This window comes from Myxocyprinus asiaticus, chromosome 14, assembly GCF_019703515.2.
Source record: "Myxocyprinus asiaticus isolate MX2 ecotype Aquarium Trade chromosome 14, UBuf_Myxa_2, whole genome shotgun sequence".
NCBI classification, from domain to species: Eukaryota; Metazoa; Chordata; class Actinopteri; order Cypriniformes; family Catostomidae; genus Myxocyprinus; species Myxocyprinus asiaticus.
In genome coordinates, this window is record NC_059357.1 from 10816019 (window position 1) to 10835420 (window position 19402).

The 19402-nt window shown below is 37.5% G+C and overlaps 2 protein-coding genes across 2 annotated transcripts in view; both read right to left on the minus strand.

Moving 5' to 3' along the window:
• Positions 1 to 1500: 1500 nt before the first annotated feature.
• Positions 1501 to 2374, minus strand: LOC127451508 (cytochrome c oxidase assembly factor 3 homolog, mitochondrial-like). Its single transcript, XM_051716257.1, has 2 exons — positions 2201 to 2374; positions 1501 to 1647 (listed from the first exon to the last, which is right to left on the minus strand). The coding sequence occupies exons 1-2, from the start codon at positions 2372 to 2374 to the stop codon at positions 1501 to 1503; spliced, it is 321 nt and encodes a 106-aa protein (XP_051572217.1).
• A 7054-nt stretch (positions 2375 to 9428) lies between these two features.
• The window catches only part of arhgap27l (Rho GTPase activating protein 27, like), a 40258-nt gene continuing 30284 nt past the window's right edge, over positions 9429 to 19402 (minus strand). Inside the window, exons 7-19 of the mRNA XM_051717571.1 lie at positions 18920 to 19006; positions 18625 to 18687; positions 18096 to 18160; positions 17363 to 17450; positions 13066 to 13167; positions 12345 to 12443; positions 12116 to 12203; positions 11872 to 11994; positions 10798 to 10896; positions 10587 to 10664; positions 10352 to 10486; positions 10047 to 10152; positions 9429 to 9676 (exon numbers count right to left, since the gene is read on the minus strand). Of these exons, the coding sequence (XP_051573531.1) occupies positions 9502 to 9676; positions 10047 to 10152; positions 10352 to 10486; positions 10587 to 10664; positions 10798 to 10896; positions 11872 to 11994; positions 12116 to 12203; positions 12345 to 12443; positions 13066 to 13167; positions 17363 to 17450; positions 18096 to 18160; positions 18625 to 18687; positions 18920 to 19006 (1308 nt within the window). The 3' untranslated portion in view covers positions 9429 to 9501. The remainder of the gene's footprint in view (positions 9677 to 10046; positions 10153 to 10351; positions 10487 to 10586; positions 10665 to 10797; positions 10897 to 11871; positions 11995 to 12115; positions 12204 to 12344; positions 12444 to 13065; positions 13168 to 17362; positions 17451 to 18095; positions 18161 to 18624; positions 18688 to 18919; positions 19007 to 19402) is intronic.

The window sequence follows — 19402 nt, forward strand, 5'->3', positions numbered from 1 at the left end:
ATGCCCTCTGATTGTAGAAAAAGGCTTTGTTTGTCTTCAGATGACTGTATTTTAATCATCAAGATCCTGATAAAAAGAAACCATGAAAGAAAAACGAATTTTCTTTCAGTTGGACCAGTGTGACCAACTCAAGTGCTGGTGTGACCATTTGTAGAAATTAACACCGGTGCTACCTCTCTTAAAAGTTAGTCTGGAGCCATGTAAATAAATAGATAAATACAAATTTATTTGCTGTGGCATTGCAAGAATTTGCAAGAACAAATCTAAAAATAAGAAAAGATGCAAATTTGTTGTTTTATTCATTACCCAATTAGCACTCTTGCCACCTGTGATCTCATTACCGTACCTACGTGACTTGCGTTTTTTGCATAGCCGAATTTCAAACATTACAAGTAAACATGCAACTAAAATGGACAGAAAACATGGAAGTTCTTGAAAAGGAAAACTATCAATGATGGTTATGTGGGACAGTGGGATAGAGGTGTGCCATGGGATTTGTTTAATTGTAAAAAGTGTGCCGTGGTAGAAAAAATGTTGGCAAACACTGTTTTAATGTGACTGCATCTAGTAAAAATCCTTTTAAGATGTCTTTCATTAGTCTTCAATTTATTAATAACTGAAATTAACATTGCCACTAGTGAATTCTTGATATCAATAATGTTTTTTCTAACGCAAATGTAATTACTGATATCCAAAATTAGCACGTTCACAAGTAGTAATTCCATTCCTGATGTCAAGAATTAGCATTTTAACTAGTGAAAATTAAATTGTTGGTATCTATAATTCATATCCTGCATGTGATTAATGTCAAAAAGGCTTGTAAGATGTGAGCTAAGACCTTAAAACAGTACAAACTATCAATCAGACTGTACATCTCGCCTCCTTTTCATTAGAATTTAAGTTGGTGTCTACTTTGCCTAAAGTTTATTACTAGTGTAATAAGTGTCATCACTAGTGTCACCTGAGCGGATAGGCACAGTGTGTAATGTAAACTTATCAAAACTCCAACCTGGTAAACAAACAACAAACCAGACTCTCCTGATGTTAACACACTGCTATCTGGTATTTAGTGGAATAAAATAGAACAGATCTAGAGAACTGCACATTTTTGTAGTAATACATTACATAATCTTGGACTCATGGAAAGATTCAGGTCTCTTTGAAGGACTGATCAGGGAAACTGTTGACTGAACCAAGTTCCTCAAACTAAATATGCTGTTACATGAAAGATTCAATCAAGGTAGTTCAAATAAATACAAATATTGACACCACTCTTTAATGAAAAAACATGCTCCTTAATTACAGTTTACTGTTCAATAATGGCTTTGACATTACCATGCTGTTTACCACTGGGGGAGGGGGGAGTCATAAATAGATAGATCCACAGTCTCAAACCTGAAAACATAATGTAATGATGTTAACTGGTCCTCAGCAAAGTCTATTGCAACTCCGCTGAAAGCGAATAACAGCCAGCCAGGTATCAGTGAATTAGAAGAGGGTCTAAGAGTTGGCCCCGGTCCGAGGCCCTTTCATGATGAAGACCTTTGCCTCATCATCAATCTCATCCATAATTTTCTCCTGCTTCACTGAAAGAATGGTGTAGCTGACTAATGGAGAGATGCCGTTGTTAAGGCCATAACATGACAACTTTAAAGAAGATCAATAATGAACAAACAGATACAAAAGCATTCTAATAATTGGCTTGATTTGGTTTAATTGATTTTAGGTCACTTTATATGCTTTTATAGGTCAATAAAAACTAACATACCACTTTTGTATGCCAAACAGGCATATTTGAATCCCTCTTGAAAGTACCTTGGAATACCATGCAAGTATCATGGTACAGTACATTAATATGGTAGTCATTCAGGATAAATATCAATGTATAATACATCAAATACCATCACTGCCCCAAAGAGATTTAAGAATATTTGAGTCAATTATTATTATTATTATTATTATTATTATTATTATTATTATTTTTACATAAGTTCTATTTAGTAACTACAATATTGTTTACCATGGTAAGTTCCCAGGAAAGGTTGGAACTCTGCATGGTACAAAATACTCGGACTTTATTAAGCTAAAGTGAAACTGAAATTAAGAAAGCAAAATGACGTTCACTCACTTATCAAAATAAACCAGCCGAAGAGGCTCTGCTCTCCTGTTATGTAACACCTTGAAGGATACACAAGCCCACCACAAAAGCTCCGATGGCCAGACCCGTGATCAAATTTCGGCTTCGGAGTTGTTTTGAGTGGATCTTCCAATGTTCAAGTTCCTGCTGTCTTTTGACGAGCTGTTTTTGAGCAGCTGTGAAGGCTTTCGGCGATGTTGAAGCCCTTGAAGCGTCCCTTGCACTATTGCCTTCCATACTTGTTCCGTGTTCTATGACGTTACACGGTGCACGTGCAATCAAATGATCTATTTGTATTTTCGTACGTCAGATGTCTTGCTGCAAACCACCACGAGACTGCGCTATAAGAACGAGGGAAATTTTGCCTGGATTATTTTCTCATTTATACTGTACATTTCTGTAAAAATGTATTACATTACATTTATGTATTATTATTTTTTTGCTCTGTATTTATTCTTATACAATTTTTTTTTTTTACAATTATTTCCATTATTCAGTTTGTCATATAATAGCCCATAAGCCCATAATCATAACTATCATAAATAATAGATTTAATTGAACATTTCTGAGTTATATAGTGTATACAGTTGTGGCCAAAAATATCGGCACCCTTGGTAAATATGAGCAAAGAAGGCTGCGAAAAATATGTCTTAATTGTTTATCCTTTTGATTTTTCATTCATAATATTTAAAATATTTAAAAACCTTTAATAGGAACATGAAATTGTTCAGCCATGACTTCCTTTTCACAGGGGTATAAATATGAGGTAACACACAGGACAAATTCCCTTGGGCTGCGTTCCATTTAAAGTTTTATCCCCTTCCCTCGCAATCTTCACCCCATCTCATAGACTCGGATGTACGTCACTGCTTACGTTGCGCGAGTGTCCACTAATTGCGGAAGAGCTGCAATGGGTTTAACTAGGTCTGTTCGATTCCAGAAATTTAGGAATCGACTCCGATTCTGATTCCTGGTTTTGGAATCGATGGATTCAGAAAAAAAATAAAAAAAAAAACAAACAAAATAAAAAAAAAACCGGGAGGTAAAGTCAAATCTCATAACAAACAACTCACTACTAAGCATTCTTTGCACTATTTATAATCGCGTGAATGACTTTACGATTAATAGTTTCATGCTAAATTTAAATCAGGGCCTATATGTACATACCAATGCGTGATGCCTTAATCCCATTAGATAAATTTGAGGGAAGTTTGAGTAGATTTCGAAGAACTACTGCAAATAATCTTAAAAGCACCACTGAAAATGTCTGTTGTCTCTCATGAGTTCTTGATTAGAAAGAGGTTTATATTAGAATGTACAGTAACTGTCCGCTACCATTAATACACTGAAGAAAATGTCCAAACAATACACTTCAGAATCAAAATTAACAGTCAGTATCTGGTGTGGCCACCAGCTGCATTAAGTACTTCAGTGCATCTCCTCCTCATGGATTGCACCAGATTTGCCAGTTCTTGCTGTGAGATGTTACCCCACTCTTCCACCAAGGCACTTGCAAGTTCCCGGACATTTCTAGGGGGAATGGCCCTAGCCCTCACCCTCCGATCCAACAGGTCCCGGACGTGCTCAATGGGATTGAGATCAGGGCTCTTCGCTGGCTATAGCAGAACTCTGACATTCCTGTCTTGCAGGAAATCATGCACAGAACGAGCAGTATGGTGGCACTGTCATGCTGGAGAGTCATGTCAGGATGAGCCTGCAGGAAGCGTACCACATGAGGGAGGATGTCTTCCCTGTAATGCACAGCATTGAGATTGACTGCAATGACAACAACCTCAGTTCGATGATGGTGTGACACACCACCCCAGACCATGACGGACCCTCCACCTCCAAATTGATCCCGCTCCAGAGTACAGGCCTCGGTGTAATGGTCATTCCTTTGACGATAAACGCAAGTCCGACCATTACCCCTGGTGAGACAAAACTGTGGCTCGTCAGTGAAGGGCACTTTTTGCCAGTCTGTCTGATCCAGCGAAGGTGGGTTTGTGCCCATAGGCAACGTTGTTGCCAGTGATGTCTGGTAAGGACCTGCCTTACAACAGGCCTGCAAGCCCTCAGTCCAGCCTCTCCCAGCGTATTGCGGACAGTCTGAGCACTGATGGAGGGATTGTGCATTCCTAGTGTAACTCAGACAGTTGATGTTGCCATCCTGTACCTGTCCCGCAGGTGTGATATTCGGATGTACCGATCCTGTGCAGGTGTTGTTACATGTGGTCTGCCACTACGAGGAGGATCAGCTGTCCTTGCTGTCTCCCTGAAGTGCTGTCTTAGGTGTCTCACAGTGCGGACATTGCAATTTATTGCCCTGGCCACTTCTGCAGTCCTCATGCCTCCATGCAGCATGCCAAAGGCATGTTCACGCAGATGAGCAGGGACCCTGGGCATCTTCCTTTTGGTGTTTTTCAGAGTCAGCAGAAAGGTCTCTTTAGTGTCCTAAGTTTTTATAACTGTGACCATAATTGCTTACCGTCTGTAAGCTGTTAGTGTCTTAACGACCGTTCCACAGGTGCACGTTCATTAATTGTTTATGGTTCATTGAACAAGCATGGAAAACATTGTTTAAACACTTTACAATAAAGATCTGTAAAGTTATTTGGATTTTTACAAATTTATCTATAAAATTCAGTGTCCTGAAAAAGGGACGTTCCTTTTTTTTCTGAGTTTATATACAAAAGGTTTTAAAACACTGTAAAAATGTCGAGAACGAGTGGAGAAGCATTCGATTCTCACTTTTATAAGTGCAGCACATTGATAAATTAAACTTCAACATACTGATTTATGTGAACTGGGAAGCTAACTCAACTCTATCATCTCCTTATTGAAGACTTCTGTTGTAACATTGGCGAAGTTGTTATTGTATTCCAATTTACTCTCACAAATTTGGCATGTTTTTTGGGTTTAATCCAAAGTAAGATACCGTCAGACTATACAGGTCTGGAAAGCAGATGTGTTGAAGGGCTTGTATGATTGCTTCATACAGATGAGCAAACGGAGAGGATTTACAGATGCTGACAGACTACAAAAGACACAGAGTCAGGTTGATGATCATTAAGATGCAAAAATTGTGATATTAGGCTTCTGAAATGTGTAGTAGTTCAGTGGTCGAGGAAATAAACACAGTCCGAAAATATCAACCGGTTTCCCCGAAAGGAATTGATTCCAACATTTCGAATCGATTCTCGATTCCCAACGCCTCGGAATCCAGGAATCGATTCTTTTTGGAATCGATTCCCAGACTAGGTTTAACTGGAACACCCTTAACCCTTGATCACTTGGAGCATGTTGAAGGCTGATGTCAATTTGTGGAATTATTTAGTAATTTTTGCACCTGAGAAAACAATGTTTTCGGAGATTGATTTCAGAGGCTTATGTTTATGCTTAGGCTTTTTTTTTTCATTAGAATGAATTGTTAGAAAGGATTAATCAAGATTTACACAAATGAAAATGTTAACATAACAATGAACACATAGGCTATAACTGTGTGACAAACAGATAGTTTAAGGTAGTTTCAAGAATTATGCTGTTAAATCTCAATATAACTTTTCTAATCTGCTTAATTGACCTAACTTCACTTCCATAATACATTAGAGTTGTGTGGGGTTGGGGTTTATGAAGTGCAATCTGCTGTCATGTCACTATCGAGTTGCATTGTGGGATATGGAGCTGTCTGAAGCGTACGTCAGAGTAGGCTCACTCCCTTGGTCAAAATCGAGGGGTTGAGGGTCTGTCAGTAGAAACTTGTGGAACGGACTTCCAAAATGGTGGCGGGGATTCGGGGATTCCTAAGTGCTAAGGGGAGTTAACCAGTGGATGTTACAAGTGAAGTGGAACACAGGCTTAGTCATCCATCACAATGGGTAAGACCAAAGAAAATAGTTATGATGTGCAGCAAAATGTTGTTGAGCTTCACAATATGGGAAGTGGCTATAAGAAAATAGCTAAAGCATTGAAAATGCCCATTTGCACCATCAGGGTAGTTATTAAGAAGTTCCAATCAACTGGAGATGTTACAAATCGGCCTGAAAAAGGACACATGTCTATATTGTCTCCACGCACGGTGAGGAGGGTGGTTCGAGTGGCTAAAAATTCTCCAAGGATCACAGCTGGAGAATTGCAGAAATTAGTTGGGTCTTGGGGTAAGAAAGTCTCCAAGACTACAATCAGACATCACCTGCATCACAAGTTGTTTGGGAGGGTATCAAGAAAAAAGCCTCTGCTCCCATCCAACAACAAACTCAAGCATCTTCAGTTTTCCAGACAGTACTGGAACTTCAAATGGGACAGGGTTCTATGGTCAGATAAAACAAAAATAGAGCTTTTTGGCAGCAAACACCAGAGATGGGTTTGGGACACAGGTAGCCATATGGAAAAGTACCCCATGCCCACGGTTAAATATGGTGGTGGATTTTTAACGTTGTGGGGCTGTTTTTATGCCAGAAGTCCTGGACATCTTTTTCGGATACATGGCATCATGGACTTTATCAAATACCAACAGATCAAAACCTGACAGCCTCTGCAAGAAAGTTTAAAATGGGCAGTGGTTGGATCTTCCAGCACGACAATGATCCAAAACACACATTAAATCAACACAAAAAATGGTTCACTGACCACAAAATTAAGGTTCTGCCATGGCCATCCCAGTCCCCTGACCTGAACCCCATAGAAAACCTGTGGGGTGAACTGAAGAGGAGAGTCCACCAGCGTGGACCTCTGAATTTGAAGGACCTGGAGAGATTCTGTATGGAGGAATGGTCTCAGATCACTTGCCATGTGTTCTCCAACCTCATTAGGTATTATAGGAGAAGACTCAGAGCTGTTATCTTGGCAAAAGGAGGTTGCACAAAGTATTGAACAAAGGGTGCCAATAATTGCGCCACACATATATTTGACAAAATTATTTGTTTGTTGATGGTTTTTTTTATTTTATTTTTTTTGATAAAACTTGTGTTGTGTTTGCAATTGATTGATATCCATTAGAGGATAGATTTTTGTGAATATTTTGAATGAACGATCAAAAGGATAAACAATAAAAACATATTTTCCACAGCCTTCTTAGCTCATATTTACCAAGAGTGCCAATATTTTTGGCCACAACTGTATATAGCTATATGTAGTATAATAATATAGTATAATATAGTAAAACATTGCAAAATCTTATTTAAATTGATCAACTACAGATTTAAACTGGGAAAATTTTTCAGCAACTTCAATAAAGCATAAGCAACTGACAGACAAATTAAAATCACCACATTTATTCATTGTTTCTCACACTGCATTGATCTACAGTCCAGTGATAATATCTGTTCACTATTTTTAATGCAAATTAACTCTTGTAATACTAAAAATAAAATTTATTTTCTTATTAACTTTTTCCATTTGCTTGATCTCAGTGATTATCAGTGTAAAAACTATGCACATATTTCATACAATTAAATTAATATGGTGTATCTATTTATTTACAGAATACTTATCTCTATAATGAACATGAGAATGCCAATTATTTCTTAACCATATTTTTATATAAACATAAGTAGTATGTAAAATATGTACAGTTTTAGTCTACATTCACAACGTTTGTATTCAACACTTAATGCAGAGTCAACATTTTACTTTTCTGCATTCAAACACCTCTAAATTGTAATGTCAGCATTTTATAACAATATTTGCTCATAAGGGTTAAAGGCACAGTTTAAATATATTTAATATGTTTGTCAGATGGTTGGTTAATTAAACACTTTTTTAGTTTTAACAACAATCACTCTTTTGTCATCAATACCGTTCTTTGTGCTCATACCACATTTAGAGTCTTTTCCAGCACTTTTAAAGTCAAGGTTTTATGATGAAGATAAATTACATCAAGCAAACGCCCACAGAGGATCTTTTCTTTGGTGCTTATTCAACATTTGAACAGCTCTCACAGCAATGAAACTATTTGTTTGGTTGGCTAACTGAAGGATGTTCTTGATAATCCACAGGCACAATACTTAAGTGACTAGGCAATATATATATATATATATATATATATATATATATATATATATATATATTTCAGTAACATGCAAGTATGTGCACGGTCATAAGGCCATTGTCACTGGACTCCACAAGTGTGTCACTTTCGCATTGTACTAACAAACAAGTATTCTTTCATCATAGGATCTGTTTGATCATATTGGCTGATGGTCATTTTGATCTCGTTTACATTAGTACCAAGAACATGGATCAGAGTTATAATTAGTTCTTAGGCACCATGACTGAAACCCAAAACATCCAATCAAAGTTTCTCACTCATGCAAATGTTAGGACTAAGTCTTTAAAATATCCTTTTGATGTTTCACAGGGTAATGAAATCCAACCCAGAACTGCAAACCCAAAAGTGGTCCTCAGATGGGGGTCTCTGAATACTTTACCAGGTTTCCATTTAAGCATGAACCCACTGACATTAAAACCTTATGATGCCATAACCTCTGAAAAACTTTGCTGATTGGTTGTGACTTTGATTGGTTCTGAAAAAAATATACAGGGGAATCTACGACAAGTTAAATAGCGCCTGGCCAATCATGTGTCCTCTTTTGGTAACATGATCTTAATCTATATACAGCTCCATATCCAGTCAGTAAACAGAAAACAATCAGTAACTTGTTCATTTCACAGGAGAGATTATGGTAATGTTAGAAGTTTGAGTTGAGGTTTGTATTCTGTTTAAAGGGATAGTTCACCAAAAAATTTAAATTCTCTCATCATTTACTCACCCTCATGTGATCCCAGATGTGTATGACTTTCTTTCTTCTGCAGAATATCTCAGCTCTGTAGGTCCATACAATGCAAGTGAATGGTGGCCAGAACTTTGAAGCTCCAACAATCACATAAAGGCCACATAAAAGTAATCCATAGGACTCCAGGGGTTTATTATACTGTATGTCTTCTGAAGTGATGAAATCACTTTGGGTGAGAAACAGATCAATATTTCAATCTTTTTTTTTTCTATAAATCTCCACTTTCACTTACACATTCAGAACGTGAAAGTGGAGACTTATTGTGAAAAAGAACTTAAATATTGATCTGTTTCTCACCCACACCTATCATATCACTTCTGAAGATATAGATTTAACCACTGGAGTCTTATGGATTACTTCTATGCTGCCTTTATGTGATTTTTGGATCTTAAAATGTCTGGCCACCATTGACTAGCATTGTATGGACCTACAGAGTTGAAATATTCTTCTAAAAATCTTCTTTTGTGTTCAGAAGAAGAAGGAATGTCAAACACATCTGGGATTGCATAAGGGTGAGTAAACAATGAGAGAATTTTAATTTTTGGGTGAACTATCCCTTTAAGTTGGATGATTTCATTTGGTTCGGAAGACCTCATTGAATTCGTTGAGAATGAGCTCCACGATCTGGTTCTGAAAGACCATGTGGATGGTGATGTTAGACTCCTCCTGGGGTCTCAGCAATGTTGGGCCGAAAACAATGGCCATACTTTGGACAGACATGCGGTTCGACTCACCATGCTCAACCACCCTGTAAGACAGTTGAGTTTATGGTCAGGGATGTAGTCCAACAAACATTGTGGGGATACATACAAACTGTTTTAGTGTTATTGTTTTATCATAAAGATAAATTGAAGTTTAGGACTTTTAGTTTTTAAAAATCAGTGTTTTCGTTCAGCGAAAAATGGTCTAGAGACTTCATAGTTGTCCCCAGACATCAGCCCCTCCATGTATTAATATAATATGGAGATCTATCCAAAATTACTTGATCACTGTTAAAACCCAAGACTAAACAGAAGAACTAAAGTATTACAAAGATGGACATCATAGTATTGACATCTAACATTTATGAAATGGTCAACTGGCCTATCACATGGAGTGAAAAAAGAAGAGGTCCATACTTGCGGAGATGTTTGAAGAGAACCTCCATAGTGTCATGGTTGGGCAAAGGCAGGTTTCTTACAAGATCCCGCATATATGACACTTTCTGGTTGTAGTCACTCATTTCTAGAAAAAGAATGTGAGCAAATTCATTCTACCGTTATGTGCATATTTATGTATGACTATGTGTTTCTACATCTTACAACAAACACTGTTACAACAAACTGTTACAACAAACACTGTTGAAAAAGAGCTTATTATGTATATAATTCAATATGGATAAGTACTGATTTTGGTTTCTACATTTGGATGTAGTTACACTCACTAATGGCAGCAATGAACCCATCAAAGAAGCTGAAGGGGAACAGAGGCTCCGGAAGTTCACGCAGGAAGAGCTTCAGAGCTCCTGTGATCACATGGATCTCCTCCCACTGCCCGTCCTCCAGATCCAAATCCTCTTCTACAAAAATAAATAAAGCAGTGAGGGATTTGAGAGACAAATCCTGTTAAACGTTTAAGGTTGAGGGAATCTATTCTAATGTTTCTGTAGCTCTTTTTACCATGATCAGCTTTATATCGAAGCTTTTGAATAACAGCCAGGTTCCCACTCACTCTGTAAATTCCATCTATTTTAAGACCTGCTCAAGACAAACAAGTACACACTTTAGATGATCAAGGAAGTTCTTAGGACACCTTTAATGATTGTTGACTTGTTACTGAGTTTTATATATGAGATACGACTCATAAACAGAGAGCAAAATGAAAAATTACCCCTTTTCTCCACAGATCTGATGCATTTTTCCACAAACTTGGGCACGGTCACATTCTCCCGATGGCACAGAGTGTCTAGGTGGCAGCCAAAAACATTCTCTGCAATGAAAGAGAATGAATAAATTAATCTCAATAGAGTTCCATACTGGATCAACATATGAATAAAAGTATTAAAAATAAAAGGACCAGTATATGTAAAACAGGAATTTTAAAGGAAAATCAGCAAATCAAAACATTCTTTAAAATATATATTTTGTCTTCTGCAGAAGAAAGTCATAAGGGTTAATTATGACAGAATTTTCATTTTTGGGTGAGGTATTCCTTTAAAGGGATAGTTCACCCAAAAATTTAAATTCTGTCATCATTTACTCACAATCATGCCATCCCAGATGTGTATGACTTTCTTTCTTCTGCCAAACACAAATTAAGATTTTTAGAAGAATATTTCATCTCTGTAGGTCCATAAAATGCAAGTGAATGGTGACCAGAACTTTGAAGCTCCAAAAAGCACATAAAGGCAGCATAAAAGTAATCCATATGACTCCAGTGGTTAAATCCATATCTTCAGAAGGGATATGATAGGTGTGGGTGTTAAACAGATCAATATTTAAGTCCTTTTTTACTATACATTTTCCTTTCTGCCCAGTAGGTGGCTATATGCACAAAGAATCTGAATTGCCAAAAACAAAAGAAGAATGTGAAAGTGAAAGTGGATATTGATAGTAAAAAAATGACTTCAGTATTGATCTGTTTCTCACCCACACTTATCATATCACTTCTAAAGACATAGATTTAAGCTTTTGTGACGGCTTTATGTGCTTTTGGACCTTCAAAGCTTTGGTACCCATTCACTTGCATTTCATGGACTTACAGAGCTGAAATATTTGTGTTAAGCAGAAGAAAGTAAGTCACACACATCTGGGGATGGCATAAGGGTGAGTAAATGATGAGATAATTTTTTTTAAGTTTTGGGTGAAATATTCCTTTTATCATCACATCATCGATTAATTTTTGCATTGATTGAGTTGGAACAGGAACAGGCGTTGATATCAAAGAACAAAGGGTGATACCAACCTTTGATGTAGCCTTTCTCTTTGACTGACTGTAGGGTGGGCCTCCTCTGGAGGAACTTCCGTAATTTGTTGCGAACACGTCCCTGTTCTGTATCTATGTTGCTTGACGAACTCAACCTTGTTGCTGTAAGAGAAATATTTAAAGACACTTCCACACCTGTTGAAGGTGAAATGTTCTAAATCCAGCCCCTGATATGACTTCATGTGTATTTATGCCCATGTGCACATCTGATTCAGTTACTTACAGTCAGTCTTCCTCTCTTTGTCTGCAGGCAATGGAGATTTTTCTGGAATGTCTTCTACCTCATCCTCGGAGTTATGGCCATGGTCCTCCTGAGAAAATTCACATGATATACACTGAAAACATTTTCAATATCTATTTAGTGCAAAAACGAAGCCATGTTGCATGCTTGTGGATAGTGGTATCTTGGCCATTTCAGTTTCTCAGTCTGGCCAGAAGGGGGCGCCACTCACCAGCAGTTTGACGGTGTCCAGGATGATCTTGTGCCAGTCGTGGATGATGCTGTCTGTGTCATACTGTATAAGATATTCTGCACCGTGACGTGTCTTCAGCTGCAAAGGGCCATGGACAGTATTACAGGTCTTACATAATTAAATCAAATATCATGTCTCTAGCCTACTCTTTTGACTAAGTAAAAAATGGTGGAGCTAAGGACTATTGTAAGTTTTCAAGTATATATCTGGAGGAAACAAAAGAAGGCAGAAAGTACTGCCAGCAATCAATATCATATCAACCTCAATACAATCAATTTGAAAAATATGTGCTCATAATTTGACATATTTTCGGTCTGTACCACACCCTAAACTAAACACTTTGCTAGCAGATATTTTGCATTTTATTGCCAAAACAAAAGTCACCAGTCACACTGGCCAGTGACTACACTGATCAAAATGGAAAAGATTTAAATACAGAGAAAAACAATTCCAAGAAAAGCTAAGCAATACATTTCACAAGTTGAGAAAAGAGTTGAGAACAACAAACTGCTAACCAATTTCTTTCTCTCTCTCTCTCTCTCTCTCTCTCTCTCTCTCTCTCACTCTCTACCCACCCACCCATCCATCCATCCATCCATCCATCCATCCATCCATCCAGATAACCTATGAACAGGCAGATTAATTTAATAATGTGTTTTATCTCTTAATGGCTGAATTAAGCATTATTCAGACTGCTCACCTCTAGAACATTCTTCTTGCTGGATTTTTCTTTGGACGCCCATGATAGAGTCGCTCCCTTCAGTTCCACTGTGAACTCTGGGACGATCTGATTGGACTTGGTCTGCAAAAGTTAACCAATGGAAGTATGTAACAAAATCTTTCCAAAAATAGTTATAGGCTATCTTGAGAGGTGCTGTGTGATTTTTATAGAACCATGTTATACCAGATAAAACTACTGCAATATAAGTTAACAGATTAAAGGAATACTTCACCCCAAAAATAAAAATTCTCTCATCATTTACTCACCCTCATGCCATCCCAGATGCGAATGATTACTTTTCTGCTGAACACTATCTAGAAGAATATCTCAGCTCAGTTGGTCCTTACAATGCAAGCCAACAGGGTCAAAAAAGCACATAAAGGCAACATAAAAGTAATCCAAAAGACTCCATTGGTTAAATCCATGTCTTCAGAAGCAATATGATAAGTGTGAGTGAAAAACAGATAAATATTTAAGTCCTTTTTTACTATAAATTCTCCTCCCTGCCCAGTAGGTGACGATATGCATGAAGAATGTGACTTGCCAAAAACAAAAGAACTCTTAAGAGAGAAGCACACTTAGGAGAGCTGTTTGAACGTGGAGATTTATAGTAAAAAAGGACTTAAATGTTGACTTGTTTCTCACCCACACTTATCATCTCACTTCTGAAGGTATAGATTTAATAGAGCTGTCAGAATAAACGCGTTAATTGCATGTGATTAAAAAAGTTTAACGCGTTATTTTTCTTAATCGCGATTATCGCATTTACTGTTAATACAGCATAAACCAGCATAAACACTTGTTGGGAGGGCAGAACCTTTGTAATGTGTCCAACCAGGGTCATTACACTGCACACACCACAACACACAACAACACCGCTTCACTGTCAGTAATAAAATGATGGAGAATGGACCTCTTAGCGGCACGATTATTTGATGTACAAAACAAGCCTAGATGAGACTTGTGATAGAAATCAAGTATTTTCAGTGCATTTGAATTACCACTGAAGCACGCCGAGTCTTAATCACTCCGCTTTTCCCATGGAATTCAAAGCGACGCTTGATGCTGGCGTTGACACTCTGAAGTGAATTGTGAATGCATCTTCCGCAGAAAAGTGGAGAGTCACAGTCTACCGGCAGATTAATATTGTGGAGGATGAAAGTTCAAGAGATTTAATTCCCACTGCAATGAATACTAAACCTATGGGGACTGGGCCTGGGTAGCTCAGCAAGTAAAGACGCTGACTACCATACTTGGAGTCGCAAGGTTGAATCCAGGGTATGCTGAGTGACTCCAGTCAGGCTTCCTAAATTGGCCCGGTTGCTAGGGTGGGTAAAGTCATGTTGGATTAAGCTCTTCGTGGTCGCTATAATGTGGTTCTCGCTCTCGGTGGGCACATGGCAAGTTGTGCGTGGATGCCTCAGAGAATAGCGTGAAGCCTCCACACACGCCAGGTCTCCACGGTAATGCGCTCAACAAGCCACATGATAAGATGCACGGATTGACTGCCTCAGACGCGGAAGCAACTGAGATTCGTCTTCCACCACCCGGATTGAGGCGAGTCACTACGCCACCACAAGGACTTAGAGCACATTGGGAATTGGGCATGCCAAATTGGGGAGAAAAGGAGGAGAAAAAAAAACCTATGGGGACTAAAGCCATCTTTACACAGTAAAGTTGGCATAGAAGCTGGATCTGAAGTGGCAATTAGGTGTATTTTCACAGAGAAGGAATAAATGCATTTACAAAGAAGTTGCAAATGCATAAATAATGTTATGAGATTAATATTTTAAATGCAAAATTATTAATATAGAAATATGAAATGAATGAATATATAAATGAATACTCAACCTATGGGGACTAATTCATTCAATAAGTCAACCTCCCAATTAGACTTTGGGAAACGTTTAACGTTACTTGAATAGGTTACATTATAAAGTATCTTGGAAGGCTTAGTTTGAAAAATGTTAATAAAGCATTCTATTGTTACATATTTGTATGGGTAAAGGATGGGCAAGAGGAGGAGGGAACTGGCAGAACAGTCAACATAACTTTAATGACATTTAAACAAACAAAACACACACACACACACACACACACACACACACACAAACAGCAGCCACGTCTCTCTCTCTCTCTCGAACTGGCGCTTTATCCCCCTCTCAGCTAATTACGACAATTCAGTGCCAGGCGTTCGTTGTCACGGTCCGGTCACGCCCTCCTCCTCTTCACAATAGTTTTATTTTCTTTACTAAAATGGAAATCAGAGGTCGAACAATAGTGGATTTTACTGATACGATAACAAAGTTGGGCAGTACCTGCCGATAACCAATTAATCAACCGATAGTTTTTAAATTGATACTGAATGAAAAAATAACACTCAAAGTAAAATAGTGCTGAAATTTATTACAAAAATAAACAGTACTGACTGAACCATTAATATGTATTGTACTTTTTTAAATGAAATATATAAATATTAATATATATGTACTAATATTCAAATTTTAAAGTCAGCTGATTGATATATTGACGTTGTTTCCTTAGTCCACAAGAGGGTGCAATAAAGACATAAACCATTCAGTACTGTTATATTATTGCATAGAACATTTCTATCCTGGCTGTTAAGAGCATTTCATTTTCAACTAATGTGCATAAAATAAACAAATAAAAAATTTTAGTCGGCCCATACTGTCAAATATTAAGTAAAAAGTAAAATGAGGGGGGAAAACGCATGGTGTTACACTTGCACTAATTCCTACTACTCCAGACTCAAGCTTCATAATAACAGTGAAATGCCACATTGTTTTTTATACATTACAGTTGTATGTAGAGTAGCAATATTTGCAGATAGCAGTGGTATTTGGCTGAACTTGGTGGTGAAGTGGCTAAGACTATGAAACCAGGCTGGGGCTGTTCATACAGACGGAACACAACAGACTGGAACTGAACGTGAGGATCTCGAGACACATATTTCCATGTTGAACATCTTTCCAGACAAAGCATTTAAAAAACTCATTGCTTAATCTGAGAAATGCTTATAAGAGAGCAAGGGGCTGTTCACACCGAACGCATTTGCATCCATCCATTTGTTTTTCTATGTAAACGCCCGCTAGACAAATGTCTTTGTTTCCCTTTGTTTATTCAGCGTCTTGTGGAGGAGTGCTGTTTTTTTAGATGATGTGTCTTTAAAAGCATAGTGAGACACTTGGTTTCTGTTAAACTATACTTGTTGCACTGTGTCAAGCCTTTTTTAGCCCAAAACTGTGATCGATCTGAAGTCATCGTATTACAGTGAGGATAACGGTTTTTTTTGGGGGTTTTTTTTAAATCAGATGCGTTTCTGATTTATTTATAAGTTTCTCTCAGCTGCATCAAGATATTAATTTGCTTTCTCATGTCACAAGCTTTAAATATGCAACTTAGCGGACTAACGAATGCATAAACGTGACCAGCTGGATATAAACTAATGCAAATAGATGGTAACAGATGGTAACAAACGTGACATTTAAACATTTGGGTAGGACTTGCGTGTATTTTTGTCACATTGTTCTAACCGCTTGAGGTTAGCTTTAATTTATTGTCCTCTCAGCCTTGTCGTCAAACATACTGGTATTCTCTACTAATGCAGCATCTAGTCAACAAATTAATTACTTTATAATGATATGACAACATGTACTGTAGTGTACTGTATACATACCTTTTCGTTGTTGATATTTTAAATCTGCATCTGAAGTGTTCCGCTCCATGCGGTGTAGTCTCATGTGTCAAAACAAACACCATAAGGCATCAGTGAAGTGATAGTTTTATTTCGCCTCTAGAGGCCGCTCTCTTATTGTATAATGATAGCGGACCCTTCCCAGCTGCTCCAGCACTGGACACAACGTGGAAAAACTATCGTGTGGATTTTTTCCGATAACCAGTAGTTCCAGAAACCTGTTAACGGTGCCGATTAATGCATAAATCGCGATTAACTACAAAAAAAAGATGTGATTAATCGCGATTAAAATTGTAATCGACTGACAGCCCTAAGATTTAACCACTAGAGTCAAATGGATTACTTTTATGTTCCCTTTATATTCTTTTGAGCTTCAAAGTTTTGGACCCTTTTGACTTGCATTGTGAGGACCAACAGAACTCATATTCTTCTTAAAAACTTTTGTTTGTGTTCAGCAGGAAAAAAAGAAAGTCATACACATCTGGGAAGTCATGAGGGTGAGTAAATGAGAGAATTTTAATTTTTGAGTGAACCATCCCTTTAAGTGAACGGTTTACTTACTGACATCCCAGCAGGTGTAGATTTAGGGTCCTTATGGAAAGTCAATATGCCATCATGGAGAACAGTCCACGACTGTGCCCAGTTCTTCCTGAAATGACAGAGGCAGGAATTTCAGATGGAGCGGAGAGAAAACTATTAACCATTGTTACTGTACTGACACAAACTGTGTAAAAATGGCCCAAGCAGCATCTGGAAATGTCACATATTTTTATAATGGAAGTACCTGTGACACTTGCTCCATCATTTTGAGTGACTTTGACGCAGAAACACATTTTGAGTTTATACAATAATGTAAAAAGGAAAGTTCTAGGCTTTTTAATGACATAATTATTATGTTACTCCAAACTATTGTTGAGATTTTTTCTTTTTTCTTTTTTAGTTTTTTTGTTTAGTGCATAGAATTCAAAATGTTTTTGTTGGTCAAACTGACCCAAAATGATGTCGCTTGTCGCCAAGTAAAGATGACCTGCAATATGACAGTTAAATAAGTGTCCTAATGTCCTACACTACACAAACAAGCAGACGGAGGAAAAGGGTTCTATTCTGATTCTATCTGATCAAATCCTCTATTCTCAGCACACATAAACAATATATAGAAGGAACTTAGTAAGTAAACACTCATTAGAGATAAGTTTATAGGGTAAAAGGTAAAAACTACTCAACAGAATCCTAAGGCAGCAGTTGTCCGACATATGTTGTGTAATCACAGATAAGAGAATACATTAAGACCCACCTCAGCCTCTTCCCATTCTCTGCAACTTTGGTCTTGTTGAGGATGCCAGCTTTCTCTAATGATGACTAGTGAATGCAAAAAATGTTTGTGAGATTGAGAAGACCAAACGCATACAAGCTTTTCAAAAATATACCATGTGCTCATTACATAACAAATAATTAAGAACTAAACAAAGTTTAGAGAGTTTGTGGTATATTTTTGGGACAGTGGCATTGTGTACAGCAGAATTCAAGAAAGAGTCAAGAAAAAGCAAACATCTGTTAGTGCAGTTATGTTGGTAGTATGTTAAATGAGAAACGATGGAAGAATTAAAACATGAGGAAATAAAGCAAACATAAATGATCACCCATGACAAGGGAGACAAACATTTTAAAGGCAGGCAAAACTATTTTCCAGCCATCAATGACAATGAGCAATGATGTTAGCTTTCGACTCATGCATGACATGTTAGTTTTGGTCCCCAATGCAGACAACATTGCCTAAAGACCCTTTGAAAAAACACCAATCAGTAATTAGGTCCTAGACGCACATGATGTGAATGTGAATCTACACTCTGATTGGACATGTTCCTCTGCCGTCTTGGCCTTTTATCCTTTAAAAAGATAATAAAACCATTCTTGGGTTCTCACTAAATATTGGATTTAATTTTCGTACAGCAATTAAATGTGAGCAAACATTTAAGGGGACAGAATGTGGTGAATTTGAGTAAAATAAAAAATAAAAAATAAAAAAAATCTTAATGGGTAGAGATTGTTACATGAACTACAGGATATGAGTTAAAATCTCCAGTGAGTATTGGAAATGACAAAGGATGCATTACATACGTGATGTTGTGTTTCTGGTGAATTCCCTGAACTGGAGGCATCACTGGCATAGTCAGAGGCGATCCTCCGGTGAGAAGGGGAAAATTTCTGTTGGAGGAAACACATAGAAAAATAAATGAATATTAGTTGATGGAAAATGGTGCAGTGGTGTGTCAGATCAGGTCCCAGATGTTTCCTTCCTTCCTGTTGTGGTCATTGTGATGTCATCTGCAGAAAATAGCTGAATTAAATGTGTCATATAAGTAAACAGCCTTTGCTCTGAGGGAATTACTCACACAGCATTGCCACAACTAGGAAGTTACATTTTCAGTTAGTTGCTCCAATATACACTGATCTCATTCTAAAGACTAGTAATCACCAGGGTTGGGCAAAATTCCAAATTTAAGAACTGGCTTCCGTTTAATTCATTAGTTTGAATTTGAATTGAATTGGCCACACCTTCAGGATGTTGAATCAGAATCAGAAAACTACTCTTAAAGCAGA